The following is a 20,670-nucleotide window of genomic DNA, read 5'->3' as shown; positions in this document are numbered from 1 at the left end:
TCTGCGGAAGCAGCGTGAGAAGGACGAGTTGCGGCGGAAATTGGTTGAGAAGCAAAGGCCAGTGAAGGAACTAAACAGAGTAAAGACTTCGTATCTTCAACATATCGGATCTCTGTTTCGGAACAACCAAATGATAGAATAACTATGCAATCTTTAAGACAAATGTCGGACCATGTTGGAAGACTGTTAAAAAGCTTGGGTCATCAATGTCACAAACAGAGTCTGACGACAGATATCCGGATAGTTCTTGTAGTAAAGATAGTGTAAGTTTTAAGACAAAATTTAAAGGCAAATCATCTCAGAAACACAAACATTCAAATAAATCTAGAGTTAAGGCAAAGTCGGCCGATACAGTTAAATCTACATAACAGTACCCCCATTCACAGCTCAGATATAAGTTTATTACACAGAACATTGGTGTTTGAAGACACAACTTTCAGTTTATTTTTGGCAGGCAAAATGGAAATCATCTCCGATTTTTCAGTTTCTACAGTAGATAAAAAATGGTCGATTCAATTCGTTAAAAAGAATCATGTATTTGAGTTCACAATTTTCGCTTCAAAATTTGAAGTCGGTTTATGCTACTGTGTAGAGAGATAGAATTAGGGTAAAATGAGGGGATTTCATCACTTAGAAGCATGTATTTTGAACAAGCTAAATCCCTTAAGAGCTCAGCCCGGTCGGTTATTTAACCCACGCCTCGATCCAATTCTCAGATAAAACAAGTTCTGGTGACAATACGTTTGTTTGTTTTTGCACATTTTATTGATAGAACAATCTGTTTGTTTGGTTAATGACAAGAAAAAGCAGAACACCCAGAATAGTATTCTACTCGTAGTCTGGGACAAGATGACGATGGATTCAGCTTCCTAAATTTCAACAAGATGGTAGTTTGATAAATGTAGTTTTGCTCAAGATTTGGTTAAGTCCCTTAAAATAATAATATACAGGGGTGAAAAATGAATATAATATTGGTGATAATTTAGTTAAACAAGATTTGAAGAAGGTATGCATTTTCTTTATTGTGTAGTCATTTAAATTCTTGTAAAGTGTGTAGAATAATGAAATCGTTAGAGTTTGCAAGGGAATGGTCGGATTTAGTAAGAATTCATGAATTGGTCAAACAATCTGAGCAATTTAACTTGGAGGGTTGTCGTATTCAAATCAATAATACTATACTAACACATATATATGTAAAATCGAAAGCAGTGCTTTAATACACTGTCTTATAATTTTGATAACCATTTCAACCTATTGTCTTATTTCATTTACCCACAATATATGCAATACAAGGGGAATATTGAGTAAAGGTTACGAATTTGCTTTTAAAGATTCTATCTCCACTCGATTATATATTTAAAAAAATACTAACCCCTCCAATAAACATATACCGTCAAAAGTTTATGTAATTATATATAATCAAACACATCATAGATGTTCTTCTAATCTAACACAGATACTAAATACAAATGCATCATGAATATTTCAACCTTTGCATACAAATCAATCAAAGTATGATTCAAATTTTAATAAATATAGTTATGTCTTGTTCAACTTTTTGCATTCCTTTGATTATTCAGCGTTCAATATAGAGCAACTATGGAAGTGGCCGAGTATCCGGTTGTTCATAGCCTTCATTGTCATTTACAGGTCTTGCAGCCGTATTTTCATTATTTGCCCCATAAAAGTAAGGGTACGTTGGTCCTGCACGTTGGATACTGAAAACTCCATCTGCATTATATCTTTCGTAGCCATGATCACCATTATGATGCATTGACAATGATTCATAGCCTGGTCGATCGTTAAATCCAAGATCGCCATAACGTCGATATTCATCCCCAATCGCATCATGTTGCAAAGTATAATATCCATCGCCAGGCTCGTTGTAGACATTAACTACATTTTCAGGCTGCATTAACACTTGGTCTATGTTAGTGTCTATATCAGTAATCTGCGCATATTCGTCCTCTACGAAATCAAGATCTTTCGGCAAGTCGGCTGCAGCCTCGACACGCTTTTTCAGCCTGAAATTGAACGTTCCCATTCAAAAAGATTTGTTAAAACAGTACGACGCACATCACAATAGGTAGTTAATTCCTCGTATTTATTATTATTCTGTGAATGCCTATATTTCATATATGTTCAATAAAATTTGAGACTCTTACCTTGAATATCAGATATTAACATAACAAAGGAAACCTTATGTGTACACTCTTTGAATAAAGATAACAAATTGTAATGTTAAAATCTATGCAGATGTTTCAATTGGGAAACACTTACCTTTTGTTTTTACGTTTCTTGTTGCAGAAAAAAAAGGTTATGCCAATGGTTACGATGACAGCAACTGAGATGCATATAATCACATAAAGCCACGTCTTACTTTCGGCTTTTATGTTCAGTTTTACCGTTGAAATCTGACTTCTTGTTGTTGCTGCAAATATTGATGAGAAATATCATAAATGTCACATCAGTTAAAACAATTGAATCTTTTTGACAAATGATGTAGGTTCAAATTTATTGATTATATTTTATTCATTTCAGATTTCCGTTTGAAAGGATTTACGCACCTCTTGCATCGGACCACGAGTAAACCGATCGATCCGGACGACAAACCTCCCAAACCTCAGATCCGATGACGTCGTGTTTAATACATCGTCCGTCAATGAAGCAAAATCCACTCTAATTAAACAAATCGCAAACAGGGTATTAATATTCAATTGCTTACAATTATTGCTTGTCTTGAAGCTTAATAGATATATGATATTTTTGTTCTGCAGTAAATTTCATACATACAAATTAATAGTTTCGTTCAAACAAATACAATTGTAAGATTATTCCATCTCCTACCTTAATCGCAACAAGATGACCGGTTGAATCATTGTACACGAGTTGACACCTTGAATCGTACACTACCATTTCAACGCTTTGAGCATGATGTAAACCGTCGTTACTGACAGACACATTGTAGACGCTAAAGAGTGGAACTCTGGTGTTTCGAATAACCGATCGTTTGCGTCGTTGGTGGGAATGCAAAGGGCAAATAACTTCAATAATAGATTGCGTTATTCCCGGCACAACGAAGGACTCTGTCGCCTTTGTATTATCCTCAAATAACTTGAAAAAAATGTTTTAGTGAGATAGCTAGAAATTGCACCTGTATAGATATGGTGATAATAAATATGAAATGATGTTGAAATTATTCAACAGTATACGATAAAGTCGATATCTATGTGGAATCAAGCGGGAATATCTTCATACAAGAATATGTATACGTATAGGGGAAAACCTGTCTGACTACAAATCAATTGCAAACTTAATACACATATAACTCGCAATTACTGTAGCAATTGCATGTGTAAAACATTGTGTAGGTGATATATGCGTACATCAAGGAAATAATAACGTTTCAAAATAAATATTTGTTTATATATAAACATCAAAGTACATTATTACAAAATGCATTCTGTTAAAAGCAAAGAAATCTTGACATGCGAGCAATTAACGATACAACTGACACTATAAAGATAAAAATATACCCTTAATTCAGTCACGTGACATTTAATAGTACTTCCGGCAAATATGCCACCTTGTATAAACATCTGTTCACAAGTTGTAACAGCCGAATCACAAAGGTTGCCTTGTATAATACTCGCAATTCTAGGAGGCTCATGGATATTCAAAGAGCAATCGTCGGTTCCGAACCCTTCCTTGCATTGACATGAACCTACATATAAGATTAGTTGGGTATTACTACAACACCACAATAAGAAGAATAGCATAATTAGCAATAGGTAAACATATGGCAAACCTGTGTCTGCATTGTATAACTGTAAGATCTGATTGGAACAGAATTGCATAAGTAACTTGGTTGGCATGTCCATAATGTTTGATATGATAACTGTAAAAATAATCACCGCTAAAATACTAACCGTTGACACAATCTCCATGTAGCGAACACGAATTAGGACACGCAACTTCTTCAATTTCATTTACTATTTGTGTAATTTTGAAGCTTTCATAAAAAGCACTGTGTGGTATTGTATTTTCGGACATATGACTTTGTGATTGAGTAGTTGAAGAATTTGGAGATATCGTTCTAGACGAGTTGGCACCAGGGCGGTTAGTCTTGGAAGTACTAACGAACACTGAAGTAGGACGCGTTGGGTCAGGGGTTTGGTGATCCATTTCCTGTTCCCGCAGTTTTGTACCCCGACGCGCTTCACTGAGGCAACTATCTTGCATTGACTGTTTTGAAATAACGGTCCAGTGCGCACTGTTTGTTATCTGAAACACACAGAAATATTATTAAAATATAACATACCATCAGTCATTTAATTGATTTCGTTAACGAAGTTTCGTAAGCGAGTCTTATATGAATGACAATAACTCTCTTGAATAACGAAGAGTAAAAACTGGAATTTGTACCAAAATGTCTTGAACGCAAGTCTCCATTGACCGGATTGTATCTGTGTTTGGAACTTTCGAGCAAAGTTGAAACACGCGCGTTTGGTTTATGTGCTTCCTACAAAAGTCTCGTGCAGATGATTCATTCCATGTTGTACTGGGGGTGATTGTTGTTGGCTTTAGAATATACAGAGACAATACGATTGAACATGACCATGAGCTTAAACTGAAAACAGTTATTATATTTTGAACCGAACACGATATTTTTACGCATTAAAATACATAACTAAAAAGGAATACATTTGTTATCTAGTTGTCTACAATCGGTTTATATAAATAGACTTTTGAACATTGTATATAATAATCCAAATACCGTATAAGTTGGCATTGCTGTTGAATGTCCAAAGGTAAGGGTGGTGGTCGTCACCTTTAAGATAAAAACTGCAGAGTGAATGTCATAATTCTTAGAAAAATAAAAGGATCATCCACCAAATTATGTTGCAATTAGGTTGTGTTTCGTCGTTTAATAAAAATAAAAAAATGTGGTAGAAAAAACAACAAATAATTCGTTGGAAAAGATCATAATTTAAACTATTCTACAAATTTGAAAGATTTCGTATTTTTCACTTTTTTAATTTATCATGATATTCTAGATGTAGTGGAAAACTATGTTACTTATACTTTATCAATACGAAATCAGTACCTGTTTTGGGATGGATGACAATGTCCTTAAAGTTATTTCAGGTACATTTTCGTTGACGTGTGACACCAGGGTGATGTTCTTTTCGAGTTTACACGTGTCAAATCCCACGCGTCTACCAGGTGTACAGGCACCATCAGAAGCCAACTTGCATGTAAGATTATTGCTCGTATCACCATCAAAAGGATTACACGTGCATACTGGGTGAAGCCACGGATCGTGTTCACGAACGACATTTTTGAACAAGCTTTCTGATGGACTAACACTGAAATGGTAAGATATGTCGAAATGATGTCAAACATATTATTATCAGTTTTCAATTAAATTGACATTATATGCAACAAACGTTGACAGAATAACGTTTAAAGATGGTATTTATTACCAAGTTTGTTCAAAACATCGAAAAGACGACACATTTCTATTTATTATATTGTAATCACTTGTTTGAATATTTTATTGAAATTAAATGCGTGTTACCTTCACTACAAATTTTACATAAAACGCTGGAACGAAATGAGTTCATATATAAATTAAATGGATGATAGTAAAGTTTACTTTACCGCCAATGATTAATAAACTCAATTCTGCCGTTCACTGTGTTTCCAACGCGATCATGAAAATCGTTTGTGGAATTATTATCAAGCGATCCACACAATCCCATGCTTCGGCCGTCTTGGTCGTAGTCCGATGGGAACACAGATATAGAAACGATCATTGTTCCAACTGAGTTTGCATAAGGAACTCGATCGAGTCGGGCTTGAACGAAAGTGCCATGTGGAAGGTATATCTAATACGATTAAATCATAGGATTATTTAATAACAACAGCTTCTTTTAAATGGTTTTGAATTAAGAAACAAGATCTGTCACAGTATGGGACGAATGCCCCCGAATGTGACATTGACCTACGAACAAGGTCAGTACATGAAAAGTTGATCTTGCCTTTACATGTCAAATACATATGGCAAGTTATTTTAAATTGCCTCTGAACATAAAAAAATACCACCCATACTTGACAACCTACACTGTTATGTCCTTATATTCAGAATTCCCTTGTGAATAAACACTTAGTGTATCTTTCACCTTAGAGGTAGGGACATGGGTCTTGCACGCGACGAGTCGTCTTGGTATGTGGAACACATGTGGCAAGTTATTTTCAAATCTGTCCATACAAGAGAAAGTTACAGCCCGGACACAACAGCCTATACTCTATGTCCTTATATGCAGCACTCCATTGTGAATAAACACTAAGTGTGACCTGGACCTTTGAGGTAGGGACACGAGTCTTGCAGGCGACACGTCGTCTTGGTATGTGGAACACATGTGGCAAGTTATTTTAAAATCTGTCCATACAAGGGAAAGTTACAGCCCGGACACGACAACCTATACTCTATGTCCTTATATGCAGCACTCCATTGTGAATAAACACTACGCGTGACCTTGACCTTTGAGGTAGGGACACGGGTCTTGCACGCAACACGTCGTCTTGGTATGTGGAACACATGTGGCAAGTTATTTTAAAATCTGTCCATACAAGGGAAAGTTACAGCTCGGACACGACAACCTATACTCTATGTCCTTATATGCAGCACTCCATTGTGAATAAACACTAAGTGTGACCTTGACCTTTGAGGCAGGGACCCGGGTCTTGCACGCGACACGTCGTCTTGGTATGTGGAACACATGTGGCAAGTTATTTTAAAATCTGTCCATACAAGGGAAAGTTACAGAGCCGGACGGACGGACGGATGGTGCGATTTTAATATGCCCACCTTCGGGGGCATAAAAATGTTTTTAAAATCAAGAATCATAATTATACGAAATTTGAGCTACACGTTAATAATATAACAACGGTCCTCTGAATGAAAATAAAAAACATACTTAGCAAGTATAAGAAAGGAATAATTTGACTTGGAAAAACTAAATAAAAGGTATGACCTTATAACTGGTATCTGTTTCTTTTTTGGCAACTAACACGTTGTCATCACATTGCGTGTAGCCAATTTGAAGACGGTTTTCACATGTGCTTATAATGTAAACGTCTCTTCCAGCTTTGACGGCAATACCGCAGTTACACATTGCTCCCGCATTGCATCTCTCCAATTTATGATGTATCTGTAATAATTGAGAGCACGTTTCATAAAAATAATTGCCTTTGTCCATTCAAAAACTGCAATTGTTTAAACGAGTGCTCATCAAACAATGATACTTACCCATCACTGTGTGCGTAATGTTTTAATAGAAATTACGTTTTTCTAGTTGTGTTTTTCATGAAATCTTTGTAAAAAATATACGCAGTGCAATTCATGTATTAATACGAGCTATAGGGAACGAAATGAAAAGCCTGTGAATTTTTGCGTTAGAGTATAACGTCATAAATAATCTTTGAAAAGATATAAAAGAAAACCTCAGCTGGCAGCTGCTGATGACGATACAAAACATATTCATCCGCTGTAGTCTCGTGGTGTTCGTATTGCCTAAAATTAAAAAGCGTTCTTTCACGTTAGTATCTAACACATAATACGAAATAGAATACCTTAAACATAGCATACATGGACAGAGATATGCTCCATTACACGTTTAACATTTTATAACATATACTGTTACTTAGGTTTATTTTCGTTTAACAGGTGTTTGCTTTTAGTGCCACTATGAGTAGTACAATCATTTTATGGTACCTTCTGTCAAATGTGAACATGTGTGGGTCGTTAAGGGCATCACATCGTTTTCCCTGCCAGTAAGAATTACTTATTGGAAGCACTTCTACCTACAGATTGACATAAAATACTATATTATATATATATAGGTTTTATCATAGCTGTATTAATCATAACCTTTAAACATTCACAGATCTAGCTAGTTTATCAGAATTTAGTATTGAATTTGGTGAATACATATTAACTTTACAGAGAGTGATCATGTTTTAACACATTTAAAGGCAGTTTAATCATAATAAAATACATAAATATAAAGTATTCCAAAATCTACAAAGGGCGACACTGTTTACTCACACCACCTCCATTTATTTTAAGGCACATCAAATAAGAGCGACAACGGAACTCAAAATACCAATCGGGCTCGACATCTAATTTGAGACAGAACTTTGTGTTTAAAAGTTAAATGCTTATATCTAAAATACTTCTATGTTGGGAATGTGATCCGCACATCCTAAGGACAATACTAAGAAAGCATAGAAAGCATATGCTAGCCTTAGTACCCGATCCGACTTGAAACAAACCGACTCGAAGAAAAATATTTTTACCCGAATCGACCCGTTTAAAAATATTCAACCGTTGCAACTCGATATTAAAACATAATCCAAAAATGAAACTGACCTAGGGAAAAACTGTCTCGTGGTAATGACAATCTAAAGCTCAAAGCATTTACTGTCATACCTTTATAGGAGGCAAAACATAATTATTCCATATGTATGTGCCCAAGGAGTGTCGTGATCGCATCATAATGCTATAATTATTCGGTTTGGGCCAGACATACTGGCCATCCTGCGATGACTGTATTGAGAAATTGTGTATTTGTCCAACTTGAGTACCGCTTAAAATAACTGTGCAATCTCGTGTCGATAAACCTACAGAGTATATATTTCACATGGACATTCACAAAAGGCTATAGGAGCGAAGGTAACTGTTTATGCAAACCAAGTTGATAATTAACATTTTTACAAAGAAGTTAACGAAAACAGTTACTTGTTTGAAAAATACATATAAGAAATTATAATTTGCTTTCCTATAGCGTTAAATTAGTATAGCGGACAGTGCATTTGTAATTAGTATCTTTATTAAAGGTAAGTATGTAAAACATTATACCTGTGCACTGTTTGTGAACGGGAATGGTAATATCAAACACAACATGACAATGTCCTGATATTTGTAGACAACCAATTGGTATCGTTGGAACTAACTGGACTTTTGTAGTTTCATTTCTGTTCATCTTTAAAACTGGTGTGAGAATCTTGAATTTAATTAATACATGCCAGGTTTAATCTTTATAAAGATTTACAAGGTATTAACGCAATTTTAAGACTTAATTTCATATAAAATAGTATTCAAGAGAAAATATTTGCTTCTCAACTATTATTGTGTAAAGCTTTAATACAAAATACGTACTTGCACTCCTGCAAAGAATCTGTCAGAGGGGACTGCTTCAATACTTTGACTTTCAAGATTGCAAGATAACTGTTGATATAAATTAAATGTATGTGTTTGTAAATGTAAAAAGTCTACTAATTGTTATCATGCTACCAGAGGTAATTTTCATTTCAAAGTGCCGATGTTATTCAGAACTAATTGGTCGTCTTCTTTTTGTTACAGTGACCTTGACCTTGACCGGTCAAAAACTAATTCAATGAAAGGTCTCCATAAACTCGTCCTATGTTCCAATTTTGGTCACATTATGTCAACCCTTATTTAAGTTATTCAATACCAACCATTTTTCTATTAATATTAACTTTGACCTTGACCTTGATCCTAAGGGCATCAAACCCAATCATATGAAAGGTCTCCAAAAACTCGGTCTATATACCAAGTTTGGTCACTATATGTCATTCGTAGCTTTAATTATGCAATACATAAGGTAACTATGACGCTGCCCTCCAACCAGCCCGCCCGAACAATGACGCAAGTCGTTATAATAACTAGTTTTCACTTTGTTAAAACCTAGTTAAGAATATAAAAAATGTTTTTGTCAAAAGAAATAAATAGAAAAATTAAAAACAAATCAATCAAGGGCCATAATTTGTGTTTAGGGTTTAAATGGAGTTATTTAACCTTATTGTACGATGATCGAATATCATTGTGCGAAGTATTAAGTCAACTGAATGAAGGGTTTAGAAGTTTTTTTTATCAAAATCCCAATTTGCCCTAAAATTTTAACCTGCCTTAAAACTTCAACCTAAGTTCCTTAGTAAATCAGGGGCCATAACTAAGGGTTTATAATAGATCAGATCTATCGTTTGCTTATCCTCCGAACTTAATTGCGAGTATGTAAGTTCATTGGCAAAAAGTATTGTGCAGTAATATCACAGGTCCGAAAGCCCCCTTTATTAGCCGGGTTTTCATCTTCAAGAATTTTTTTAAATAGTTACAGATTGAAAACTTACTTGAAAAGGAAGTTGCACATCTAGTTCTCGCAGAGTATTCTCGGTTAAAATATTGTCTGTCAGAGTTACATGAGTAGCTTCTACATTTCCTCTTTTAATTGTCCACACAACGTGCAAGTGCTCAACTTGTACCGATGTTTTATTGCACAAAAACATAACAAATGTCTGCTCTCCTGCGGGTGTGGGTTTACGACCTTCGATAGCTCTTACGGTAGGAGCTATAAAGATTCAATGGCGAACTTACCAGCCATTATATGAATTCATATTACAATATTGTTATCAACAAATACAGGGTTTACCAAATTATAAACGATTTCTTGAGATTAATATGGAATTATAACGACCCTTATTGGAGTCAATAGAGGAAATAGAGGTAAATAACTTCTCGCAAAATAGATTCTTACCAGAATGGAAACGTTTTTCGGCTATAATGTACTCGTTGTCCGCTATCCGATGCAACACACGGAAATCATAAAGAATTTCCTTCTTAACATTTGTTTCAATGTATGTAAATGGATTGGTATTGATTCGTACTTTTGTATGTAGCTGATTTTCAATCAAAATTTGTAGGTATGTTGGTAGTGAAACCAGGTCGTAGTTGAGTGAAATAGTAAATGTGATATTTGCGGACAATTCGCTTGATAGAAAGAAAAGCGATATATGTTCATCTGGGGATGCTGAAAACAAATAAATTTGCATATACTGTAAATCGTTAATTAACAATTAGCAATCGATTACTGGTTCCAAATTCCATGTCCGTTTGAAAGTATTAATTTGAGCCTATTGAACACAAATTATTTTATTGTATACTAAAGTCAATGTAAAGTTATTTTAACTTACGAGTAATAAACGTTTCGTTCTTGATCACATGTTGCTGAGAGTTAGATACATTGACAATTACTTTTATGTAGTACACATGTAATGGCTGTAGGTCCGTAAGGTTTAAAACCGAGTAATTCTGTTGCAAAGGAAATGTCATATTCAGTTGGGAACCATATGTTATAAGAACACTGGTAGCGACATGGCGAGGATCATATGTCAGGTTCACTTGCACAACAGCAGACGTTTGTGTTATATTAATCGTAGGAATAAGTATAGCTGCGTGGAAGGTTTTGTTCGATGGAAATATATCAGGCAATTTTGTTGTCAATAATTGTGTTGAAGGAAGGGAATTCGTTATTGATATGGACGCTGTCGAAGCAAATGTTGATGTAACCGTAGTAGACATATCTGTCGACGTTTGTGCATGTGTTATTACATCTGTTGTATGTTGCGTTTCTAAAATAGACAAAACGAATAAGAGGAAGGGAATAGACAATTGTATCTTTTGGGCGAATATATGAAAGTATGCAATTGCACGTAACAGATACATAGATATATCTAGTGAATAAATGATGTACGAACTGTTACAAAGGTAGTATGTATTAGTCCAGTACTAATATATAAAATAATGAGCAGATCTTATCAGCGTATTCAATTTCTCTAAACTTTGCTTAGTTAAAAAACATTCTAAAAGTGTTTACCTTCAGGTGACCAGGGTGGATTGATACCTGCAAAGAAATGTTTACAACGAATGATGACGGCCACATTTGCGTTTTAAAAGATAATTTAGCAGAAACCCTGTGGTTTCCATTTGGTGATTGTGTCATATAAATTTCTGGTAAATCATATTCATATGCTGACAGATAATCTTTGACAGGTCTTCGCTTACATACTATCATGATATTTTGAAGCACAGGCTAATATTATTACGCAAACCATTTATCCATTTCGCTTGCACACAGTTTTGGTTAGTGTTCAAAATGTGGTACATGTTTGTCTTTATGTTTGGTAATTTAGCAGAAACCCTGTGGTTTCTTTTAGGTAATATTATCATAGTATTGTCTGCTTATTCATCTTGATATGCTGATAAATAATCTATATCAGGTCCGCGCTGTTCACCTCACGAAACAAGAGAAATCACCCAGCACATCAATAACCTATTTTGATTGCACACATTTTAATTAGTGTTCAAAATATGTAACATGTTTGTCTTGCAATGCTTAGATTTAGTTGTAATACGTATAAAACTAAATGGGCAAGCCCAGTAGCCAGACAATGAGCTTGTTTAAAGGCACAGTCTGTGGCCAAACGTGCACTAAATGAGACACACAGAATGTACAGTACAACACCAACATACTATATACACACCACACATGCTTTAACAAGTAAATTTGTTGAATTGATATTCCCGCCGGATTAGGCAAAGAAGATGGCATGAAAATCATGTGTTGGTGAAATATTCCAATCAAAACATGCGCAACGGCTGTAAAGTGATGTGGACTCTTAAAAACATTGGGTATGAGATATGACTGTGTATGCAACTGTTTGAAATAAAAGAATATATAAAGAAACACTTAGTCTCGACATATTTACCTAGATTTTGACCAGTTTCAAACTAATAACAGATATTATCAAGGCCGGATTGGAGCAGAAATATTGCAAGAATAAAGCCTAGAGTGTTAATTGCATCTTTTTGAAATAAAAAAAGGAAAGTGTAGCATTTCGATTTGACCTAGTAACCTAGATTTTTATCCAACACTACTAGTCCGGGTTCCAAGTCCTCATTTTTGAGAAAAAAGTGTCCGGCATGTTATACAAATTATTTTATATGTCGTGTTAGGAGAATGTCTATTGTTTATGAAAAGTGCCTTTGGCCACATGGCGGCTCTTGCGAATTCGCTAAATTCAAGATGGCGTTCAAAATGGCCGCCAAAATTTGTAATATGAGAAATAATCAAATAATAGGTTGATAAGATATTTTGAAAGTAACTATTAAAACCAAATCACTTTTAAATATATACATACACTCACTACTGTTCAGATTCAGAAGTTCTGTTCAGAAGTTTATTTACATTTTTATATTTTAAAGGTCAAGGTCATTTTAGATGTCAAAATGTAAATTTTGAGAAAAATACACTATCGGACTGGCTTCTTTCTTTTATTATTTAAAAATGATAATGTGTATCAAGCTTATATATATACCAAAATGAACTGCTATGTATGTTCTTTCAATATTTTATTTTGAATGCACCCTATATGCTGTTTCCATGGAGATATTCAAAATGGCGTACAAACAGTCACTATTCAGAATAAGCAAAAAATGATAAAAACAGATGGCTATTATAAATTGCTAATTCGGTAAAAATGTAATATTTGAATATATGGAGAAACATTCTCGTGGATATGACTCCTCTCATTATGTTCTTCAAATTGACATACAGCCTTAACTACTTCAAGGTCAAGGTCATTTTTTTTCAAGGTCAAATAATTAATGTACCTGAAAAAATGAATTTTTTTACTGCAATATTGTTGATTTGTTTTTAAATTTATGTGTAGTTTGTGTCAAAAAGAGGCCGCAGAACTGCAATTTGTATCGTCCTTCATTTTAAACATATTACTTACGTAAAGGTTTTAGATTTTGTTGAATAGGTGCAGATTTAATACTATTACAGAGTGCCAAAAGTGTTGATATTGCTGTAAGAGTCTTAATAATAAGGCAATTTGTGCAAGTGTTACACTCTAAGTCTTAGTCAATAGTATATCTAAATGCATGGAATGCATCTATTTCATAATGTGTGTCATGTTACCATGCGTGAATGATCTCTTCAATGTCAAGGTCAAGTTCATTTCAAGGTCAAAATACAAATACGCAATTTTTTTGTATCTTTAAGATATTAAGTCTATTGTCTATTTCCTTCTCTTTTTAAAGTTTAATATTGCAAGTTCATTTACAACGTGTGATAGCAGAACTAAATATCATGTATATATATATATATATATATATATCAATATAAGGTCAGTTTTCAGAGAACAGTGTCAGAGTTTCTAAAAACATGTTGGTGCCATAGCAGTACACGTTGCATAATGAAAGTGCAGAAATTGGCGTTTTCATTAAGTTTTCCAGTTAATTTTTTGACTATATACCTATGTCTTAAATCTAAATACAAGCAGTGTTTCTATTTCATAATATGCTTAAAATTACAAATAATGGTTATTATAAGGTCATAACACAAAATTGTACCTTGTTTGAGTGTTTCTTTGTTTTCGTCTATAAAATAACTCCGAAATCTGAACGGTAACCAGTAGGCGGATCCTAACATAGAGTAACTTGAGTCAAGTAAATTAAATAAGCAATTCACTTATATACATGATATTTAATGACATTTTTCCTTGACAACAAATTGGTCACCATCTACACTAATTATTGAAATATATATAAGGTTGATGATACACTAATACATACCTTACTCTTAGAGATTGCCAATTTATATACTAGTTTTATCGTTTTTAAGATATTTCAAGTTCAGTATGGTTAAAAAATATTGCGAAATTAAGTATTTCTACTTCATTTTATTTAATTTATACTAATGTGTAAAGAGAAAGCAGTTCTTAATTGAAAGGTGGTCGAATGTTTTTAATAAAAATGTGGAATGAAGGGAAACTAGTCAAATACGAAAAAAAAAACTTTTAGGATATACAAGTTAATTTAAAACGAAGAACAAACTTCGGATTTCATTGGACAAATATATCATATCATATAAATATGAATCTCCTGTTATGTGTCTTGCTTGGGTTTGTTTTGCTCTAAATATACTCTATCGTTCCGAAAATGTTGTCTTAAGGGCATTGTGTATGCTTACTTAAAGCTTCACATGGGTTTGTTTGGATCTAAATGGGCTCTATGGTTTCCAAAATGTGGTCTATTTGACACTGAGTAGGCTTATTTAGTGCTGCACATGAGTTTGTTTGGCTCTAAACAGGCTTTATATTTGCCAAACTGTAGTCTAATGCGTACTTTATATGCTAATTTACAGCTGCACATTGGTTTGTTTTGAACTTAACGGGCTTAATATTTTCCAAAATGTGGTCTAATGGGCACTGTGTATGCTTATTTAAAGCTTCACATGAGTTTGTTTGGATCTAAACGGGCTTAATGGTTGCCAAATGTGTTCTATTTGACACTTAGTAGGCTTAATTAGAGCTACACATGGGCATGTTTGGCTCTAAATAAGCATTATTGTAGTCACAGTTGACTTGATAGATAATTGAACCTACTTAATTATAGACCTATCGAGTTTTAACCTATTGATATGCTTGACTGTACACTGGTACTGGTACTGTTTCGGCTCGTATAGAACCTACATGGTCTTGAATACGGCAACTTTATGGATCATTTGACACTCGATTGGCTTCATACGGTCTATATTTGGCAGATATCAGAAATGAAAAAAAGTTTATTGGACACAAAGTGGACTTGCGAACAGCCATAGTGTGATGATGGTCTGGAAGATTGGGTTAGGTTACAGCCCAAAAGCGGTTGAATGACCACTGGCTTGGCTTTCGTAGAGCCCGTATGTGTTTATTTGATAATGAAAGCGTTTGTCTGTTACCATAATAGTGATTTTTGACCTCTTGACGAACCCTTCTGTAGTAAGAAAGGCACAAAATGGGCTTTATTGCAATCATTCGGAGGGCTGTTGGGGACCTTTTGTGTCATGTGGATTCTTTTTTTTTGGCGCTTAGAAGGGCACAAAATGAGCCATAATGGGGTGTCGGGCATTCAGTAGGCTTATTTATAAACATTTTATGGCCTGCTTAGCAGGTATTATACCTAGAACGAACTGATTTTGGATTATGATATCAATACATTAAGTTGGCAAAACATTGGATATACTTGAAAAGGCTGGATGTGCTTACATGGGACTCATAAAAATATATGTCATGTAGCATGTTTAAATTGGCTCAAGAAGGGACATTTTCTGGTTGACTTGACTTTTAATATGGGAAATATATTAACTATATGGTTAAAACTGCTTGGTGATTTTGGTAATGTATAGACGTTTTTAGATCAAATTTAACCAAAATATAAATAAATTAAATAATAATAACGTCGATATTGAACATATTTGCATTTTGACATTCAAATGACATTCAAATGAGTTTGACTTTGATTTTGAAAAGCTTAATTTTGTAATTCAATGTGAACTACTTTATAAAATAGTTAACATCTATTCGTATGCATATATGTTTAAAAATGAAACAGTTACAATGTACTAATAATAAAATCTCTTGGAATCAACAAATTGTTGTAACTGCCTTGGGTAACATGTACAAGGACGACACCTAGTTGTCTCCATATCATCTTTAAAACATTTCACTTAAAAGTAACTGAACAGAGATCAAAATAGAGAAAACTATCAATTACTTTTCTGCAAACACGAATTAATTAACAAAATATAAAAAAATAAAAAGGCGAAAATAACAATATTCTCAACTGTTTGTGTTTCAATATATTTTGACCTTGAACTGACCTTGACCTTGAAGCAATCAGATAAGTATGTCAACATGAAGCACAGTATGAAATTGATACATGCCATGAATTAAGATATACATATTAATTGACTGTTACACTAGCACAACTTGCCATAAGACTCGTTCAGCAATAACAATCTTGCGATCACCTTTGGCACACTCTAACGGTATGATCCTTAGCGGTGGCGGTTTCAAAAAATAAAAAAGCTATACCCTAAACAATTGTTTTAAATGAGGGAACATATAATTTACAATTCTGTCTACGCCTTTAGACACATACTAAATGTAAATTGAAATGAAAATGGAAAAAAAGTATATAGAAATATACATATTTTGAGTTATTTTGCATATCTTGACCTTGAAATTACCATGACCTTGAAATGGCTGAAAAAAGCTTAAACTTGACATGGGAGAGGTCAGATGGATATGTCAACATAAAGCATACAATTTTATAGATACAAGCCATGCAATAAGACTTTCAGAGTAACACTAGCACAGTTTGCTATAAGACTCATACAGCAATAGCAATCTTGCGACCACCTTTGGCATGCTATTATAGTATGAACCTTTGGCGTTTTCAAAAAATATAGAAGCTATATTCTAAAATATTGTTTTAAATGAAGGAACATACAATTTACAATTCTGCCAGCAAAATGACCTTGACAATGACCTTGACTTATTTAAGGTTGTATGTCAATTTGAAGTACATTATGAGAAAAGTAATATCCATGTGAATATTTTTTCTTATTTATTTAATGAAAATAGCTATATTCGAACATAGTATTTTTACTGAAATGGCAATTAATGGCGGCCATCTTGGGCGCCATCTTGGATATTTCCTTTTCGCAAGAGCCGCCAAGTGGCCAAACGCACTTTTCATAATCTACAGACTTTAACCTACAATTTGATACCAAATTATTTTGTATAGCAGAGGGGTGCAGTTATTTCCTTATTTTTCACATTTTTCTGCCTTGGAACCCAGACTATACCCAGCTTCTAACTATTAAATATATTTGATCAATGCCAGATTGGACTAGATATATTGCAAAAAATATATCGCCTCTATTGTGTTTCGAAGGGTTTTCCAAGATTAACTTAGTTGATCTGATGTAACATAGTTTCAAATTGATGATTTTATGGAATAATTTTCAAAGAAAATGGAGCTGACATATTTACTCTGGTTCACAGGTTTTCTATTAAAATTGACTTTATAAACCATTATATAATACATCTATATTACATAAAGTGGAACGTTCTGACCACAGTTCGAATAAAGTTTGACCAATCATTACCAATATTTGGTATCGAACATGATTTTGAATGATATGACATAGTGACCTAGTTTCAGACCTCATGGAACCAAGTTTTAAACTAGGCATTGATTGTATTAAAGAAAACATTCTGATTCAGTTTCATATATAAAGAACCAGACATGTTTCCGCTACATTAATCCTAACATTTTTTCAGTTTGACCTATTTAACGTATTTTTGACACCAGATGACCTAGTTTAAAACTAACACCTAGAGTTGATCAAGGAAAAGTCTGATAAAGAATCATAAATATATGATTTAGTGACCTAGTTGTTGACACCACATTATATATTTCTTCAAGTCCATTTAAGAGTTGATCAAGGAAAACATTCCGACAAAATTGACCAAATATAATGTATCTAGTGTGTTTTAAAGATTTCCTAAAATTTAAACTAGTGACCTAGTTTTTAATCCAATGTGAACCAGATTTTGCAAGCGGTCGAAATGTTATGAAGGTTGACTTTTTTACCAAGTTTGAACATAATCTGACCAATACGTAGTACGATATGGTTCCATACGAAAACAACAATGTGACAAACGAAATGACGGACGGATGGACAACGCCTAAACAATGCCCACCGAAACTCTTTGATTCGGCGTGGAATAACAAATGTAGGAGTTACTGCCTTGGAATGGCCATTTCAATACGAGTTCACAGGGGTATAAACTAGTTTTTGAGTACTCAACCTCACACTTGATTATTATGTAATAGTTCGATGACTTAAAGTACATTCTTAATGATTATGTGGAGTGAGCGCCGCGAACGAGCCTTTCTTATTCACTTAGAAATTACTTCAGGTCATCTAACTTACGCAGTATTCAACCTCATTTGCTTATCCATTGACAATACAAAATCTGACTATCGAATGAGTGGCAGTAGGCGGACCTTTAAACACCCGCGAAAGGTGAATGTTTTAATGATTATGGTTAGTACTTAATGTTTGTCTATCTGCAATATCATTGACATATAATCTAGGTTGTATTCTAATAGTATGTAAATTGTAAATTGGTAAATACCGAAACAGAAACCTGAGCCATCTTCTTTTGTTGGTGGCAACCTGTAGACAAAATATTCTCCACAGTTCTTCACGTCTATATGTAAGACATTTTCACAAGGGTTTGCGTATTTCAAACAAGCGTTTCGACGAACAATTCCGACGTCGACAGATGGAAGCAAACCTGAAAATAATTTGTTTAGTTTAATAGAGAATTGCATTATTATACTCTCATTTGTACAATTGGCAATTATTGGATAACTATCAATAAAAAAATGTATATAAATATTTGCTTGAAAACCGCAATCTTCTAAAATATATTGGATCGAATAACAACGATGAGATGAGCTTTATGTTTGACGTAAATGTTGCTTAATTTATTAACATATTTCTTCTTGCTTCATTGTAACAAAAGCTGACCACACCCGAGTCCATTTCCGGGTCGGTACTAATGATCATTTTCAACAGCAATGCGAAATGTCCCCTAATGGGGAACGATTAAAGGTTAGCCCTGTGGAGTGCAGCAAGCTGTTTGTACGGGCAAATGAGACGTTTATATGTATACAGCCATAGAAAGTCTGTGTTCATAAATGTACCATTTAACCAAATGGGAAGATTTGTTCCACATCTGCAAAGGTTGTCTGGGGGCGTAGTAAGCATTGGGTCAGGTCCGGCATAATACCATGTGTATGCAAGTCTGAAATCGCTAACATGTGATCCCCCACAGTCGCTGTTCTTTTCGAACCTTTGACCAATGTGGGTGATGTTTTGGTGGTAATCTGGTAAACAAGGATCTTGTTGTCCATTGGCAGATTTCAATGTTAATAGTATAACTGCAATATACACGAGTACATAAAATTATTTTGAATGTTTTGTCTTGAACAATTACTGTTCGTTCAAATAAACAGATTATGTCATCATTAGTTTTATAATAATTTTGCATTGTACAAATTTCGTAAACGAACCAAATAAAACGTATATTTATGTGCAAAATTTTAGTTAACTTGGGCCCTCCATGGACACTTCATTTCATGTCATAATCGACTCAAATATAATGGTATTAGTTAGCTTAGCTACTTAGTCGCTATCGAACTCAGTGAAGTTAATATTAACTAAACTGAACCTTATAATAAATTAAAACGTAACAATTCAACTTACCCAGTGTAAAAGCTATCCCAAAGTTATCCATTTTAGAATGTCAATGCTATTATAACGGAGACATTCTCATTTTTAAACTAGGAAGTTAGCTTAATTTCTTGTTGAAGGTTATCAATGATTTTATCCTACGGTTTTAATTGGTCATTGATATATCACCAGTTGCGATTAAATCGTCCATTGTAGATATAAAACATAGATAATAAATGCAACTTTTATAACTTAACCATCTCTCTCGAAATGTAAATATGTTGCTTTTAAGGACGCTAATAACTAATATCTTTACGTTAACAATAGTGCTGAAAGTGCAATTATATGGTAAGTTTACGTTTATTACTTTTCCTAAATTATTCATTTTTTTATAGTATGCAATGTGTTCTGAGTTTGTATGATCTAGCGGTTTAAAGTAACTGTGTCAAACGAATATGTTTCTGTTAAGCTTAGGAAAGAACAAACTGTTAAATAAAGGTGGAAATATCGTTCTGTATAAATCTGGCATTGATATGTAAACAAATGCAGACTACACAAAATCGTTAAATGCTTTCAGACCATTTTTAATAGATTTATTATCATGAACAAAAACAAAACAATAAACCACGGAAACAACTAAATATATCATGAAATATCACAATCTTAT

At 33.9% G+C, this 20,670-nt stretch overlaps 1 protein-coding gene across 1 annotated transcript; it reads right to left on the bottom strand.

Annotated features, from left to right (window-relative positions):
- Positions 1-765: 765 nt before the first annotated feature.
- On the bottom strand, positions 766-20,100 carry LOC128222920 (uncharacterized). The gene is made up of 23 exons (XM_052932100.1): positions 20,037-20,100; positions 19,475-19,711; positions 18,901-19,062; positions 11,742-11,768; positions 11,059-11,496; positions 10,623-10,895; positions 10,219-10,436; positions 9,227-9,295; positions 8,927-9,071; positions 8,498-8,688; positions 7,781-7,869; positions 7,510-7,579; positions 7,041-7,217; positions 5,665-5,891; positions 5,108-5,369; positions 4,778-4,831; positions 4,426-4,581; positions 3,930-4,284; positions 3,537-3,724; positions 2,848-3,114; positions 2,568-2,679; positions 2,281-2,431; positions 766-2,024 (listed from the first exon to the last, which is right to left on the bottom strand). The coding sequence occupies exons 1-23, from the start codon at positions 20,065-20,067 to the stop codon at positions 1,598-1,600; spliced, it is 4,326 nt and encodes a 1,441-aa protein (XP_052788060.1). The 5' UTR covers positions 20,068-20,100; the 3' UTR covers positions 766-1,597.
- Positions 20,101-20,670: the final 570 nt, after the last annotated feature.

Source organism: Mya arenaria, chromosome 2, assembly GCF_026914265.1.
Source record: "Mya arenaria isolate MELC-2E11 chromosome 2, ASM2691426v1".
Taxonomy (NCBI): domain Eukaryota; kingdom Metazoa; phylum Mollusca; class Bivalvia; order Myida; family Myidae; genus Mya; species Mya arenaria.
Note: the sequence above shows the minus strand (reverse complement) of the source record. Positions and strands in the feature narration are given on the sequence as shown.

Bases quoted from the DNA above. Each gene is read 5' to 3' on its own strand.
- LOC128222920 (XM_052932100.1), bottom strand. From the start codon at position 20,067: ATGGATAACTTTGGGATAGCTTTTACACTGG. The intron at 19,063-19,474 runs GTACATTTATGA...AATTATTTTCAG, and splicing joins TCTTCCCATTTGGTTAAATG to GTTTGCTTCCATCTGTCGAC. The intron at 11,769-18,900 runs GTATTTACCAAT...ATTTCTTTGCAG, and splicing joins TGGCTCAGGTTTCTGTTTCG to GTATCAATCCACCCTGGTCA.